The following is a 17,427-nucleotide window of genomic DNA, read 5'->3' on the forward strand; positions in this document are numbered from 1 at the left end:
AGCTGCTGGCTAAGGTTAAATCTAGACGTGGTTTCCTCTATCGTAATAGCTCCTCTTTCACTCCAGCTGCCAAACTAACCCTGATTCAGATGACCAACCTACCCATGCTAGATTACGGAGACGTAATTTATAGATCGGCAGGTAAGGGTGCTCTCGAGCGGTTAGATGTTCTTTACCATTCGGCAATCAGATTTGCCACCAATGCTCTTTATAGGACACATCAATGCACTCTATACTCCTCTGTAAACTGGTCATCTTTGTATACCCGTCGCAAGACCCACTGGTTGATGCTTATTAACAATGTAGGTAGGGGTAAAGTGAGTGTGTGTGTGTTGGAGTGTTAATGTAGTACCTGTGAGGGTGTGGTTAGAGTCCAGTGAGTTTACATTGAGCATGTGCAAGAGAGGCAGTGCAAAAAAATTTGAATAAAATAAGGGAGGTCAATGTAAATAGTCCGGGAAGCCATTTGATTAACTGTTCAGCAGTCTTATGGCTTGGCGTAGAAGCTGATAAGGAGCCTTTTGGTCCCAGACTTGGCGCTCCGGTACCGCTTGCCGTGCGGTAGCAGAGAGAACAGTCTATGACTTGGGTGGCTGGAGTCTTTGATAATCTTTTGGGCCTTCCTCTGGAGTGAACATGAGCCTATTTGCAATGTGTTTACACAGTATTTTCTTTTTTGCTATGATCAGCTCGTCAAAAATGTGCGGATATAAACTTGAAAGCACTGATCATGACAATTTTGCCCACGGGATGAAACTCCTGGACAGCAGATGTGAGTTGCCTGATTGTCCATTCCATATTGTCCATTTTCCTTTGAACGCTCCTGTTTTTAGGATATGTTTGTTAACATGTCAGCACATATTTTATCTGATTGGGCGCCATTTAGGTTAGACTACAGTGGGGGAAAAAATGATTTAGTCAGCCACCAATGGTCCAAGTTCTCCCACTTAGAAAGATGAGAGAGGCCTGTCATTTTCATCATAGGTACACGTCAACTATGACAGACAAAATGAGATTTTTTTTCTCCAGAAAATCACATTGTAGGATTTTTAATGAATTTATTTGCAAATTATGGTGGAAAATAAGTATTTGGTCAATAACAAAAGTTACTCAATATATAACCTTTGTTGGCAATGACACAGGTCAAACGTTTTCTGTAAGTCTTCACAAGGTTTTCACACACTGTTGCTGGTATTTTGGCCCATTCCTCCATGCAGATCTCCTCTAGAGCAGTGATGTTTTGGGGCTGTCGCTGGGCAACACAGACTTTCAACTCCCTCCAAAGATTTTCTATGGGGTTGAGATCTGGAGACTGGCTAGGCCACTCCAGGACCTTGAAATGCTTCTTACGAAGCCACTCCTTGTCCACTCATTGTCATGCTGAAAGACCCAGCCACGTTTCATCTTCAATGCTCTTGCTGATGGAAAGAGGTTTTCACTCAAAATCTCACGATACATGGCCCCATTCATTCTTTCCTTTACACGGATCAGTCGTCCTGGTCCCTTTGCAGAAAAACAGCCCCAAAGCATGATGTTTCCACCCCCATGCTTCACAGTAGGTATGGTGTTCTTTGGATGCAACTCACCATTCTTTGTCCTCCAAACACGACGAGTTGAGTTTTTACCAGAAAGTTCTATTTTGGTTTCATCTGACATTCTCCCAATCCTCTTCTGGATCATCCAAATGCACTCTAGCAATCTTCAGACGGGCCTGCCCTGAATCTTACCAACTCTTCCAAGATGGCGTAGCAGTGCGGTCGCTTTTATTCATTGTCCCTGTGTAAATATCCCGTTTCTTGTTTTTTTTGTCTATTTTGTATATATTTCTCAATTTTTACTTTTCATTCTTTAACTAAATATACTCTCCTGCAACCCGCCTCACCCAACGTGGAAAGGATTCTACTATTTCTTTATAACTTTCATCAAGAACCATAAGCTGAAAATTGTGTAGCTGCAACTGAATGGCTACTTGTTATTAGTCACCGTTAGCGTCTTCACCACTGTCCGTGGCCTACACTATCCACCAGCCAGCTCTAGCTCTAACCTGGACAATTCGGTCGGCCAGTCTGCACAGCGTGCTACTCGACCCAGCGTGCTATCGACCCAGAACTTATTGGACTTTCTGCCGGAATCACTGGACCCTAGCGCCGGATCATCGCAACCAGCTAGCTAGCTGCAACCTGTTGTTGGCTGATTACCATTGCCCTATAGCAAGCACCAGTTAGCCTTGAGCTAGCCTCAGGCCCATCTCCCGGCTATCTATCTCTCTGTCAACCGGACGGGACCTCCTAGTGTTGACACTGAGCCCCGCCGATCCAACACGACTGGTCTGCCGACGAAATATTCTGATGTGGTTTCAACAGGCTTCCCGTTGCGGCGACCACGAAGATCCATCTGCCAGCCCCGCCCGCTAGCACACGCAAACTACAACTGTGCTCCCTGCTAGCTGTGCTGAAGCACCAATTTGAACTGCTCTCGGACTCACATATTGCTGTTCACTGGACCTTATGATCACTCAGCTGCACAGCTGATGCCTGCTGGACTGTTCCTTTACACGGTACCCTGTCCTGTTTATTCTGTTTAGCCTAGCCCAAACGTTATCGCTATTTCCAGTTGTCTTAGCTCTCTCTAATAACACCTGTGACTGCTTTATGCCTCTCTCCCATGTCAATTATGCCTTGCCTATTGCTGTTTGGGTTAGTTCTTATTATACAATTTCACTGTAGAACCCCTAGTCCCTCTCAAACTGCCTCAAATAGTTCCTTTGTTCCACCCCCATACACGCCGAGACCGGCTCAATCGGTGCCTCCAGTGACGCTATCTCTTTCATTGTTACCCAACGCTTAGGGTTACCTGAACTGTACTCATATCCTTCCATATCCTTTTCTGTACATAATGCCCTGAATCTTTTCTACAACGCCCGGAGAACTGCCCCCTTTATTCTTTGTACCCAACGCACTAGAAGACCAGTTCTTAAAGCCTTTAGTCGTATCCTTATTCTAGTCCTCCTCTGTTCCTCTGGTGATGTAGAGGCTAACCCAGGCCCTGCAGCCCCCAGTATCACTCCTACTCCCCAGGAGCTATCATTTGTTGACTTCTGTAACCGTAAAAGTATTGGTTTTCTGCACGTAAATATCAGAAGCCTCCTTCCTAAGTTTGAGTTATTCACTGCGTTAGCACACTCCGCCAACCCTGATGTTCTACCAGTGTCTGAATCCTGGCTTAGGAAGGCCACCAAAAATTCTGAATTTTCCATCCCCAACTATAACATTTTCCGTCAAGATAGAACTGCCAAAGGGGGTGGAGTTGCAATCTACTGTAGAGATAGCCTGCAGAGCTCTATCATACTATCCAGGTCTGTGGCCAAACAGTTTGAGCTTCTACTTCTAAAAATCCACCTTTCCAGAAATAAATCTCTCACTGTTGCCGCTTGCTACAGACCCCCCTCAGCCCCCAGCTGTGCCCTGGACACCATATGTGAATTGATTGCCCCCATCTATCCTCAGAGTTCGTACCGCTTGGTGACCTAAATTGGGATATGCTTAACACCCCGGCCATCCTACAATCTAAACTAGATGCCCTCAATCTCACACAAATTATCAACGAACCTACCAGGTACAACCCTAAATCCGTAAACATGGGTACCCTCATAGATATCATCCTGACTAACTTACCCTCTAAATACACCTCCGCTGTCTTCAACCAGGATCTCAGCGATCACTGCCTTATTGCCTGCGTCCGTAACGGTTCCGCGGTCAAACGACCACCCCTCATCACTGTCAAACGCTCCCAAAAACACTTCAGCGAGCAGGCCTTCCTAATTGACCTGGCCCAGGTATCCTGGATGGATATAGATCTCATTCCGTCAGTAGAGGATGCCTGGTTGTTCTTTAAAAGTAATTTCCTCTCAATCTTAAATAAATATGCCCCATTCAAAAAATACAGAACTAAGAACAGATATAGCCCCTGGTTCTCCTCAGACTTGACTGCCCTTGACCAGCACAAAAACATCCTGTGGCGTACTGCATTAGCATCAAATAGCCCCCGCGATATGCAACTTTTCAGGGAAGTTAGGAACCAATATACACAAGCAGTTAGGAAAGCAAAGGCTAACTTTTTCAAACAGAAATGTGCATCCTGTAGCACTAACTCCAAAAAGTTTTGGGACACTGTAAAGTCAATGGAAAATAAGAGCACTTCCTCCCAGCTGCCCACTGCACTGAGGCTAGAAACACTATCACCACCGATAAATCTACAATAATCGAGAATTTCAACAAGCATTTTGCTACGGCTGGCCATGCTTTCCACCTGGCTACCACTACCCTGGCCACCAGCTCTGCACCCTCCGCTGCAACTTGCCCATGCCCCCCGCTTCTCTTTCACACAAATCCAGACAGCTGATGTTCTGAAAGAGCTGCAAAATCTGGACCCCTACAAATCATCTGGGCTAGACAATCTGGACCCTTTCTTTCTAAAACTAGCCGCCGAAATTGTCGCAACCCCTATTACTAGCCTGTTCAACCTCTCTTTCGTAACGTCTGAGATCCCCAGAGATTGGAAAGCTGCCGCGGTCATCCCCCTCTTCAAAGGGGGTGACACTCTAGATCCAAACTGTTACAGACCCATATCCATCCTGCCCTGCCTTTCAAAAAGTTTTTGAAAGCCAAGTCAACAAACAGATCACCGACCATTTCGAATCCCACCGTACCTTCTCCGCTATGCAATCCGGTTTCCGAGCTGGTCATGGGTGCACTTCAGCCACGCTCAAGGTCCTAAACGATATTATAACCGCGATCGATAATAGACAGTACTGTGCAGCCGTTTTCATTGACCTGGCCAAGGCTTTCGACTCTGTCAACCACCGCATTCTTATTGGCAGACTAAATAGCCTTGGTTTCTCAAATGACTGCCTCGCCTGGTTCACCAACTACTTCTCAGATAGAGTTCAATGTGTCAAATCGGAGGGCCTGTTGTCTGGACCTATGGCAGTCTCTATGGGGGTGCCACAGGGTTCAATTCTTGGGCCGACTCTTTTCTCTGTGTATATCAATGACGTTGCTCTTGCTGCTGGTGACTCTCAGATCCACCTCTACGCAGAAGACACCATTTTGTATACATCTGGCCCTTCATTGGACACTGTGTTAACAAACCTCCAAACGAGCTTCAATGCCATTCAACACTCCTTCAGTAGCCTCCAACTGCTCTTAAACACTAGTAAAACTAAATGCATGCTCTTCAACCGAACGCTGCTTGCACCCGCCCACCCGACTAGAATCACTACTCTCGACGGGTCTGACCTAGAGTATGTGGACAACTACAAATATCTAGGTGTCTGGTTAGACTGTAAACTCTCCTTCCAGACTCACATTAAGAATCTCCAATCCAAAGTTAAATCTAGAATCGGTTTCCTATTTCGCAACAAAGCCTCCTTCACTCATGCTGCCAAACATGCCCTCGTAAATCTGACTATCCTACCGATCCTTGACTTCGGCGATGTCATTTACAAAATAGCCTCCAACACTCTACTCAACAAATTGGATGTAGTCTATCACAGTGCCATCTGTTTTGTCTCCAAAGCCCCATATAATACCCACCACTGTGACCTGTACGCTCTTGTTGGCTGGTCCTCACTACATATTCGTCGCCAAACCCACTGGCTCCAGGCCATCTATAAATCACTGCTAGGCAAATCCCCGCCTTATCTTAGCTCATTGGTCACCATAGCAACACCCACCCGTAGTCTGCGCTCCAGCAGGTATATCTCACTGGTCATCCCCAAAACCAACACCTCCTTTGGCTGCAATTCCTTCCAGTTCTCTGCTGCCAATGACTGGAACAAATTGCAAAAATCTCTGAAGCTGGAGACACTTATCTCCCTCACTAACTTTAAGCATCAGTTGTCAGAGCACCTTACCGATCACTGCACCTGTACACAGCCCATCTGATATTAGCCCACCCAACTACCTCATCCCTATATTGTTATTTATTTTGCTCATTTGTACCCCAGTATCTCTATTTGCACATCATCTCTTGCACATCTATCATTCCAGTGTTAATACTAATTGTAATTATTTTGCACTATAGCCTATTTATTGCCTTACCTCCATAACTTGCTACATTTGCACAAACTGTATATATATATATATATGTATTTCTGTTGTATTTTTGACTTTGTTTTGTTTTACCCCATATGTAACTGTGTTGTTGTTTTTATCGCACTGCTTTGCTTTATCTTGGCCAGGTCGCAGTTGTAAATGAGAACTTGTTCTCAACTGGTTTACCTGGTTAAATAAAGGTGAAATAAATAAATAAAAAAAAAGCAGGGGGACACGTCTGGCACTGCAGGATTTGAGTCCCTGGCGGCGTAGTGTGTTACTGATGGTAGGCTTTGTTACTTTGGTCCCAGCTCTCTGCAGGTCATTCACTAGGTCCCCCCGTGTGGTTCTGGGATTTTTGCTCACCGTTCTTGTGATCATTTTGACCCCACGGGGTGAGATCTTGCGTGGAGCCCCAGATCGAGGGAGATTATCAGTGGTCTTGTATGTCTTCCATTTCCTAATAATTGCTCCTACAGTTGATTTCTTCAAACCAAGCTGCTTACCTATTGCAGATTCAGTCTTCCCAGCCTGGTGCAGGTCTACAATTTTGTTTCTGGTGTCCTTTGACAGCTCTTTGGTCTTGGCCATAGTGGAGTTTGGAGTGTGACTGTTTGAGGTTGTGTACAGGTGTCTTTTATACTGATTACAAGTTCAAACAGGTGCCATTAATACAGGTAACGAGTGGAGGACAGAGGAGCCTCTTAAAGAAGAAGTTATAGGTCTGTGAGAGCCAGAAATCTTGCTTGTTTGTAGGTGACCAAATACTTATTTTCCACCATAATTTGCAAATAAATTCATAAAAAATCCTACAATATGATTTTCTGGATTATTTTTTCTCAATTATTCTGTCATAGTTGACGTGTACCTATGATGAAAATTACAGGCCTCTCTCATCTATTTAAGTGGGAGAACTTGCACAATTGGTGGCTGACTAAATACTTTTTTCCCCCACTGTATTTGATCGGAAAAACCTGCATGATGTAAAAAGTGTCTGTCTCATTACATTGTATCTCCAGACAGTAGACTACAGAAAAGGCCACATACTATATCTGCTACTTGGTTTATGTTAGATGATGTTTTTGACGGAACGTTGGTGGAGCGCCGCAGCGATGCGTCTCTCCAACAGCACCCTCGAGAGGCGCGCTGGGAATGGGTAAGTGAAATATTTTGCGCCCCTGCCTTTGACAAAATGGCCACGGCATCAGCGCTCACCTAAAAAGACCATATGCCACTGGTTGAGAAATTGTCATTGTTTTTGGGAAGAATTATGTGAGGTTTTGTATGTTGTTGTTGGCGGTGCGTCTTGGTCAGTTTAGCTCAGAAAATGCCGCCCTCTTCAATCTGCCGCCTAATCCTGCCTAATGAGCGGGCCGGCCTTGGCTAATTGGTGCTGTGCACAATTTCAAGTGTCACGGCCTGTAAGGGACAGTAGAAATAACTGGGCAAGTTGACAGTTGTCCTTATTTCTTCCCAGTAGCTAGGGAGAGTTGTTCATCCATGGCCTGGGGTGAGGCTAATTAGCCAACATCCCCACAGAGCCACGCCGTGCCAGGGTCATTTACCGCCATGTGGGCCCACTCGAGCACCTCAAATCCCCTGGCTCAGCAACTACGCAATGGCATAACAGGGTTTCCATTGACACATGGTCTTGTTGGCCAAGTATTTTTTACGACAGGCCTGCATCCATCTGACAAGGCTACTCTGGCTGCTCTCGGTCTTTACATTTTTACATTTTAGTCATTTAGCAGACGCTCTTATCCAGAGCGACTTACAGTTAGTGAGTGCATACATTTTTCATACTAGTCCCCCGTGGGAATCGAACCCACAACCCTGGCGTTGCAAGTGCCGTGCTCTACAAACTGAGCTACACGGGTCTTAATTCTGATTGGGTGGTAGAAGGATGCTGAATGGCTTGACAGGTTGGCTAGTTTTTGGAATGATTTCTCATTGGCTGCTGAGTCAGACCTGTGGTGAGGAGAGACTAGTCGAAGTAAATGGAGCGTGGGAGAGGACGGGAGAGAAGGAGCTAGAGGGGATTAATCTGAGGGACTGCTCATCTTTACAGCTTGCCGAAGGGCTCAGAACAGCTTTGGTTCCAATCGTTTGATCTCCCCACCATATGTCCTTCGCCTCAGTCCTACGGTTGCACAGCCAGAGACGCAGAGAGATAAAGATGGAAAGGCAGGAAGTGCTAAATCACAACTCAAAACAGGAAGTGCTAGATCAACTGGTTTATGTTCCAAGAGGCCCTGAATCTGGAGGAGGCTGTAGATCATGTTTTGAATGGCTCTAATACATTTTTACTTCTCTCCTGAAGTACTACCGGTACTCACACTCTGTATAACAAACCATATTTAATTAAAATGGTCCATAAAAAGGTTATGTGAAAATGTTACAAGATATTAAAAACTTTGCTAATATAAAATGAGAACTGAATTAAACGGATATGATTGGTTTGACACCTCACCTTCAGTAATTTGACAGTAACAGACCAAAGACCGAGTTCAAAGTTCAAAATATCAGGTTCAAAGGGTACAGACAAAGAAAGGTCAAGGACCTCTGTCTGCGAGGACAGTAGTTGTACTTTATAGGTGCTCTGATACCTTCCATATCTCTGCCAAGACTCCAGAGTCAGACAGTTTGATGAAGCCAGGGTTTCCGTTTCGATTAATGTCCTCCATAGAAGCGACAGCTGGCAGCCACCGCAGCAATATATTGTTATGAAGTCCTTTCAACATTGGGTCCTCGTGGAGAACGTGTTAACTTTGTTATAATAGCAGTCTAAAAAAAAATAGCACAGAACTTGGAAGCCAAGGGCCTGCCACACACCTAAAACCAGTGACTCCACAAAATCAGGTGGATGGATTGTTGGATGGATAGAACTGACAGTGGGTGGCCAAAGAGGCTTGAGGATGTAGTCTCATACTGAGGAAAAGGCTGTATTAGAATAAAATGTTCCACAGGCAACTTCTACCTTATCCTAACTCATTTTGTTTCTCTCAGTTCCTCAGTTATACGAACACAAAAGTGTTAAGTGGAATGCAGGTGACTGCCAAAGCATGGTGTTTTACAGTCAACAGGCATTCGGCGTCCTTGAAATCAATGGAGTGCTGATGATAATTCCATCGAGGCAGGTACATGTGCGGTGCTAAGAGATTGATTTCCGTCAGACCTATTGAATTGAAGAAAGACGAGAAACAGTGTAGTGTTCCCGCTCACCTATGTGCAGACGCAATGGCCTTGATTGACAGTAACGGAATCCTGTACGGCACTCGCAGATTGCGGGCAGCGGGAAACCAGTTCTATTTTAGTCCAGTAACCCCCTCAACAGAAGAACCTTACCATGACTCTAATAGCACTTCCCATTTGATGTGATCCACAGGGATCTCCCAAGTAACTATGACCCAAGTCATACAAAAAAGTAAATGTGTTACTTTGGTGAACATTAGCCCTACCTTTGGTCATCTGGTTGTTAACATGCGGTTGGTGTTCCACTTTGCCTGACCGAGTTTGGGGTTGGCAGTTTGACTTTCGCTGGCAAGGTTGCCACACAGGTCACGCCACTCCCACAAGGCCAAACTGCCACTACGGCACCAGCAGCAGACAATGGAAACTAGGTGATTGGTCGTCAACCCGAGCGACACCAAAAACAAGGCAGAGACTAGGACACAAGGCTAATCTACATCAAATCAGATTTCAACCAATGAAGTTCTCGATCAAACGTTTGGACATAACAAGAACAGGGGAGTTGTAACTACTTTAGGCTGCCCATACTGAAGTTTGATGATACACAGACGAATCAAAAGGCGCCTTCTGCCCACAACAGGGATGGCAACCGTAGTGCTGCTTTTCTGGCCACTTCAGTTTCCATAGCAACTATACACCTATCATGTTCTATATCATCATCCAAAGGGACGAGTAAAACCTTTCAAAGAGTATCCTTTTGTTCTTTGTGAACGAGCAAGACAAAGAACTGTTCAGAACAAAGTCCTTATGCCAAGAACAAAGAAAGGTAGGAAAATGTAAACTGATGTTTGCTTGCTTCCTCTCTTTCTTCCTTTGACAGACGTAGAGGATCGGTGAAGATGCTTGACCCCGTTTTAACCTTAACATTCTCAGTTTCATGCTCCTGTAGGTTTTTTTGTGCATCCTGTAACCTGAACACAGCTAACGACCCGAGCATCAGCGGGACCAGGGTTCACACCACCAACGCCAGAAAGATGATATGGTCCCCATCGGTGGCATTATTGACATAATACATCCCCCATTGGCCTATCGCTGCAATACACATGCAACACAGTCTAAGGACCAGGATGATTCAGCTAAAACCATTTTAAGTTACCCACTATGTAATGTTCTACTACAGTAGCTTAGAGACCTGGTTCATGGTTTGTTGTTGGAGTAGGGGAGAAGTGGACCAAAAGAGAGTACACTCTGTTCATAGCTATAGGGTGAACTTATGCTCAGTAATGCAGTCACACATAAAATCATGGACACAACACATAAAAAACACACAACACACAGCCTGCTATGTTAGGGGTGGAATATGATGTAATGGTTGTAAATACCAAGCATGCCAATTGGCCCCCAACCCCCCTTCTGAGTGTTCCTCAAATTCCCCATCAAGCCACGCCCTCACAAGTCATTCAGAGCCTCCTCAGAACTGTTACGCCCTAGGAAAGGGTGTTTAGGGGACGCTGCTGTTTAGTGTTTACCATAAACTGAGGAGCGAGACACAGGACAGCTGCATCCAGCCTGTCCAGTCTGTTTACCTCAGCCAGAATAGCCCGAAGGCACTCAAACAAGCGGCTCAGGGAAATGGGGTAAATATGAGTTTGCACAGAAGAGGTCCAAAAGTCCAATGTGATCAAATTAGAACAGAATCTTTTCATGATTTGAAAAGTTACCACTGTTTGCAAATCTCAAAAAGGAAGTAGTGCTCAGTTCTGAACAAAGTATCATGTAAATGAAAATGTCCAGGAAGTAGCCTATGTCAGAGATTTACTTTGATATTCTGAGAAATTAGCTTAGCTTTGCAGAAACATTGGCTATTTCCAACCTGTGGCCCCATAACAGACAAACATAAGGGGCAGAAGGGGAAATGCGACTACTGATGAAAGAGAGTGACAATATCGCATCTTGAAATAACAGGAAAATATTGCCTAAACAATTGGGCATTTATTAATCCAGCAGCAGTTTGGTAGAAGGCCCTTCAAAACTGATAATTAAAGTCCCAGTAGTTTGTTACTGTGTGTCATTTGGAGAGGCTCTGATTTTATCTGGTGTTTCTGTGTGTGTCACTAGCAGAGCCTTGCAAATAATTCAGATGTTGTTATAGATAAAATTGCTTGAGTAACTTATATTTTGACTCCTCATTTTTTCAACTAGTGTCATATTAGATGTTAGAGGTTATAAAGGGCTTTTAGAAAATACAACAGAAAGGGCCTCTGCATGAAAATAATAATAATAATAATAATAATAAATTGGTCATTTAGCAGACGCTCTTATCCAGAGCGACTTACAGGAGCAATTAGGGTTAAGTGCCTTGCTCAAGGGCACATCGACAGGTTTTTCACCTAGTCGGCTCGGGGAGTAGAACCAGCGACCTTTCGGTTACTGGCACAACGCTCTTAACCACTAAGCTACCTGCCGCCCATGATCTCGCTCGCACACACACATTGATGTTGATGATTCCACAGATGCAATGTCTGGAACTAGAAAATATTATGGGAACAGGTTTCACTCAGAAGCAAATGTGTGTGTCAGTAGTATTATTGACACCTTGAGTACAAGGCAATTCCTCAATATCACTCAAAAATACATTAATGGAGTTCAAAAAGTAATGCATGCAGTAATACCTTACATTTTAACATGCATGCAATGATGCATCACTGCCGGTAAAAGATAGGCTACAATGGATGCGTTTACACAGCCAGACGAATTCTTATCTCAGAGCTGACTGGTCAAAAGACCAATTAGTGAAAAAATGATCTGAATTGGCTGCATGTGTAAACGCAGCCAGTGTGCCCATACTTGTGCCAACCTACCTCCATGATTCGGTGCAGGTGCAATCACGATTCCTTTTGCGTCCACTTTCGGTGAATTCTGGCCGTACATGCCATCGTCCTTGGTTAGAATTTGCTTAGGATTGCCTTTGGAGTCAAGTACGGTGGCATTGACCGTAGCACTAACATGGTCTTCCTTGCTTATGGTTTTGTCGGCACGGATCGACAGTATACATCTGGGCAGAACGAACACCAACAAGACGACCGGGAGATAGCTGCATGGCGTTGCTGTGGTCCACCTCTTGGGCATCTTCGGAATGTCTTACTGTAATGTCCCTTTTACATCCAAGCTGTTACTCAGGGAATCGAACCACTCCCAACGACTTCCCCTCCCCCAAAAAACAGACAGGGGTTCGGCGTCTTCCGTGTGGCGTCCCGTCATAAAAACATGCGGTGCTCTTCACATAGTTTTCTTATTCCAATACATGTGTAGCCTATACTGCCTTTGGAACGAAAAAAAAAAAAAAGGAAGCGCACATTAGAGCTGTAGGGAAACAAGCTGAAATAATGAAATACAATGGCTTTGGGCAGATGTAGACTATATTCTTATGATTTGCCTATTTGTTGTCAATTGGTTAATATTACAAGACAATCCATGTAACCTTTTATCGCATGAAAACCTAAGGAGAGCACTTTATTTGAATATCATAGGCCCTATATTAATGTCAACTATAATGCGCATTTGTATCGTTCGAGTACTTAGCAGGCTATCCCGAATATAAATACATAGCCTATGCATTAAAATGAGAAGCTTATGAAAAGCCTATAGACCGTGTCCAGATTTTCAATAGCCGGCAAGCTGTCCGAGTGCCAATGTTTTTTTAAAAATATACAAATGTTACAGCTGTGCATTATTGCCACAAGTGAACAGCTGTCATTACTGCTTTGTGTTCACAATAGTGTGCCAATGATCGCGAGCTACCCTTGCTCGGAGCCACTAATGTACGACATTTGTCGCATTGATTCGCAGCTCGGAAAGCCATGACGCGGTACCTACCTTCTCCATTTCGTCGAACCAAAACGATATTGATACAAAACCTCTTGCCTTGCTTTATTATTATGAACGTTCAGTGGCCCTTGCCTCAAAACAACGATAATGCGATCCACTCTCTCGTCTTTTCCTTCTGGTTCTTCTGGAGCCACACAGCGCAAGCGCAGCGCGACTTGAGCGTACAAAACTCGCGCACATAGAAGGGGGCGATTATAGGCCCACCGTCACGCCAACGTTCTCAATATCTAAAAAGACGGCCACCTGTAGATAGCCTTACAATCACCTCACCTGTCAACATTAAATAATACTGTTATTTAATCAATTATAGCCTACTGATAAAGCGTGGATTGGTCACAGTGTCCCTCATATCCAATTGTAGGCAGTCAATTAGGGAAAATGTTTTCAACACATGTTCTAAGCTGGTAGCCTATAATCTTATTGATTAGGGGAACCAATATGTCACTATCCTGCAGTGACAGGTTTATGCTATCAAAACGAAACTAAGCTATAAAGATATCTTTATGTAGTCTATTCAATTTTTCTTGTGGATTTGGGGATTTTATGACAGCGTTTTCACTAAGGCCAATTTCGGGGGAAAAGGGAACAAAATACTTGACTCTCATCCAGACAACAAGCACCTGTTCAAAGCTTATGGATCTGCTTATGCCCTTCCCCTTCTCACACAGTGTTTGTGTGTAGATGTTACACTGTTCCAACCTGAACACAAAATGGCTTCCCCTGGTGTTCCACATCTTTGTCCATTTGCCACTATACCCTCTGGTCCCGCTCTATCCATTGTTGACAGGCTCTTGTATTTTCCCACCTGTGCTGTACTCTGCACAAAAGCAGGTCGATTTTAAACTAACAGCCAACAGTAGCCTCAGGAAGAAGCGGGGGAGTTTGAGATGAGTCTCTCCAGTGCATGACCAGTGTACAGAATTTCAGCCATTATTACAAACATGACTGGGAGGAAGGACGTGGGAGGATGAGGGAGAGGAGAGAGGGATTCTGGCCGAGGAGGATAGGAGAGGAGGACTGATGGGGAGGAGAGGGAGAGTGTGGCGGAGGAGGACAGGAGAGAGGGAGAGTGCGGTAGAGGAGGAGAGGAGAGGGGGAGTCTGGCAGCAGAGATAGTGAATTGGCTCCCCATAGACCTGGCAGGTGGCTACATTGAGGGATCGGCTTACCTTTGGCAAGAAGAGAGCCCGCGGCCACCCGGTACTCAGTGACAAGCTAATTGATACATGTCGCAGGGCTTGCTCCTGTCACTAAATCCGTGCGGCACTGGAGAGACCTGCTAAGGTGGAAAAATGACTGAATGATATAAGATCTGATTCTCAATGGAGTCGTGCAGTAAAGATCAAAGAGGCGGGACAGTAGAGAGATGGCTGGGTTGTTGTTCCAGTACATCAAACCTGGATACTGTTATGTATGGATGGATGGCTGTGAACTAAATCACAGAGGCTTTGGTGACGGTTGAAGTTACAGTAAATTAGGAGCGATGGGCTGTTTAACTACAGCATCTCTGAGATGTCACTCCTGATATGACAGATAAACTAAGGGGAGACATGCTGTCCATTTTAATTAAAGTAAATAAAGGCGTCAGAGCCGTCTCTGTGATATAAAATACCTGTTGTTGCCTTAGAAACATTGATTGTACCTGTCATTTGTTTTTATGCAGGTGTTCTTTCACTTCCTCTGCCCTCTCTCTCATCAGTAGTGCAATTAGGTTTGAGATGTCCTATATTAATACATACCACTGTTGCTGTCTTGCTGACGTTCTGATGAATCAGAGACTGATTGCAGGGCCTACAGGCAACAGAGCATTTTCCAAATTCCACCCACATATTTCCTCAGTTCAAGACAGAGGTTGCGCTTTTTTACTTTTGTTTGTCAAGACTGACCTCTGGTGGTTGGAGTAGGTAACAGTGAACGGTCTTTGGAAAAAGCCAAACTGAACGCCACAACATTTTGTGTCTTGTAATTTCCTGTTTATTTTAATTAAAAACAGACCAACTTTACTGCATTTGAGCAAAAGTGGCTTCTAAGAAAATAATGCTTTTGCTAATTCTGTAAACGTTTTGTTTTTTTCCAAATCCACTTCCATTCTCGTCTGTAGACTATTAAAACAATGAACTAGGTCAAATGAAAATGACACCTTAATTCTGTCCAGTTTGTATGTGGGCATTTCCATGTAAAAAGCCCCATGTAACGTGAAGTTCATAGGAGCATATCAAATTTGTGTCAAATGAAAGAAAGCTAAGGGTCTATATTTTGGAGAAATTAAGAGACATACAATGGGGTCCTAAATTATTGACACCCTTGATACAGCTGAGCAGAAATTTTTTTATATATTTTTTTGTCATTTAGCAGTCGCTCTTATCCAGAGCGACTAGGGTTAAGTGCCTTGCTCAAGGGCACATAGACAGATTTTTCACCTAGTCAGCTCGGGGATTAGAACCAGTGACCTTTCAGTTACTGGCACAACGCTAAGCTACCTGCCACCACATGACTGTATAAAATAAATACTTCAAATACTGAGCTATATTGTATGCTAAAAAAGGGGCTCAGAGAAAGAGATTTTGTTTAACAAGTAAACATTTTTTATTTTCAAAAGGTAGGGGGTCAAGCTTATTGACACCTCTAAAGATTCTTACAAATAAAGTAAAGTAAGTTTAGTATTTGGTCCCATATTCCTGGTATGCAATGACTACATCAAGCTTGTGACTCTACAAACTTGTTGGATGCATTTGCAGTTCATTTTGGTTGCGTTATTTATATTTGTGCTCAATAAATGGTAAATATGTATTGTGTCATTTTGGAGTCACTTTTATTGTAAATAAGAATAGAATATGTTTCTAAACACTTCTACATTATGCTACCACGATTACGGATAACACTGAATAAATCGCGAATAATGATGAGTGAGAACGTTACAGACAGTCAAATATCATACCCCCAAGACATGCTAACCTCCCCTGTCATTGTAATGGTGAGAGGTTAGCATGTCTTGGGGGTATGATATTTGTGCCTCTGTAACTTTCTCACTCGTCATCTTTCACGATTCATTCAGCATTATCAGTAATCATGGTAGCAAGTTTATAAAATGTTGCCAAGTGTCTTGTCATTTTTTACCAAAAACCCACATACCTTTAAGATATTTTCTTTATTTCTCTCCTTCATGAGAAGTGAGGATTATGAAAGTTCACAGAAGTAACAAGTAAATGTAGACCTACCCATTAGTTAGAGTGTTGTTTCTGATAACAATTTGGCTTATGATTAAAACATCCTGTTACCAAATCGGTAACTATTTTGGTCAGGCTGATCTTAGGCTAAATTTGGACCAAAACGGACTGAGTAAACATAGACCAATTTGGGATGACCATTTTTTGGGCAAAAAAACAGTCACGATGGACAGACCTGATATCGCCCATAATTTGCCATCCGTGGACATCACGTGCTGAGTCGGAGAATGACCAAAACATCTGTAACAGAATGACTGTAACTCAATTCATAATGACTGTAACTCAATTCATAGAAATTCATAATAGTTGGGTCAACCACAGTTGGGTCACCTGCTACTGTCCTCCATTCCACTGGCATACTGTTACTGTATGTTCAGCTCATAACTGTTTTCTTTCTATTTCTGTTGCGTGGTGGTTCAAGCAACAGTGTGAAAACAGTCTGGACAACCCCTCCCTCTCGCTCCCCCTCTCACGGTTCTTACTGACACCTACCTATGAGCGGCAGGTAGCCTAGCGGTTAGAGAGTTGTGCCAGTAACCGAAAAGTTGTTAGTTCGGATCCCTGAATCGACAAGGTGAGGAATCTGTCGATGTGCCCTCGAGCAAGGCACCTTACCTAATTGCTCCAGGGTTGCCGTTGATAATGGTAGGCTGTGACCCCACTCTCTGAGGGTGTCTCAAAAAACACTTTTACAATTCCCACATGTGTATTAATGAAATAGGACAAATATAAGCACACAACACATTTTTATCATGAGCCCCCTCTCTTTCCATTTACTATAACCAGCCCTCTCCTCACTGAGCACTGACCGACACCGGACATCCATGGATGCTGAAAAGTAGTTGAAATTTGGTCAGTCCAAATCTGAACCAATCATAGATGACCGTTTCACAAGTTTGGACAGTATAGTACAGTACAGTAAAGTCGGGTAGAGTATAGGTCAGTACATTACAGTACAATAGAGCACACTAGAGTACAGTATAATTTACTCTATTGTACTGTACTGAACTCTACAGTGCTGCACTCTA

At 43.8% G+C, this 17,427-nt stretch overlaps 1 protein-coding gene across 6 annotated transcripts in view; it reads right to left on the reverse strand.

Annotated features, from left to right (window-relative positions):
• Positions 1–13,328, reverse strand: part of LOC121541588 (E3 ubiquitin-protein ligase RNF130-like) — a 101,677-nt gene extending 88,349 nt beyond the window's left edge. For 2 of the 6 annotated variants that reach the window (XM_041850723.2, XM_041850756.2), the window contains exons 1-2: positions 13,161–13,328; positions 12,146–12,606 (exon numbers count right to left, since the gene is read on the reverse strand). In XM_041850723.2, the coding sequence (XP_041706657.1) occupies positions 12,146–12,413 (268 nt within the window). In that variant the 5' untranslated portion in view covers positions 12,414–12,606; positions 13,161–13,328. The remainder of the gene's footprint in view (positions 1–12,145; positions 12,607–13,160) is intronic. The other 4 variants (XM_041850748.2, XM_041850741.1, XM_041850714.1 and 1 more) reach the window with 3 other exon arrangements.
• Between the last annotated feature and the right edge of the window lie 4,099 nt (positions 13,329–17,427).

Source organism: Coregonus clupeaformis, chromosome 3 (genome assembly GCF_020615455.1).
Source record: "Coregonus clupeaformis isolate EN_2021a chromosome 3, ASM2061545v1, whole genome shotgun sequence".
Taxonomy (NCBI): domain Eukaryota; kingdom Metazoa; phylum Chordata; class Actinopteri; order Salmoniformes; family Salmonidae; genus Coregonus; species Coregonus clupeaformis.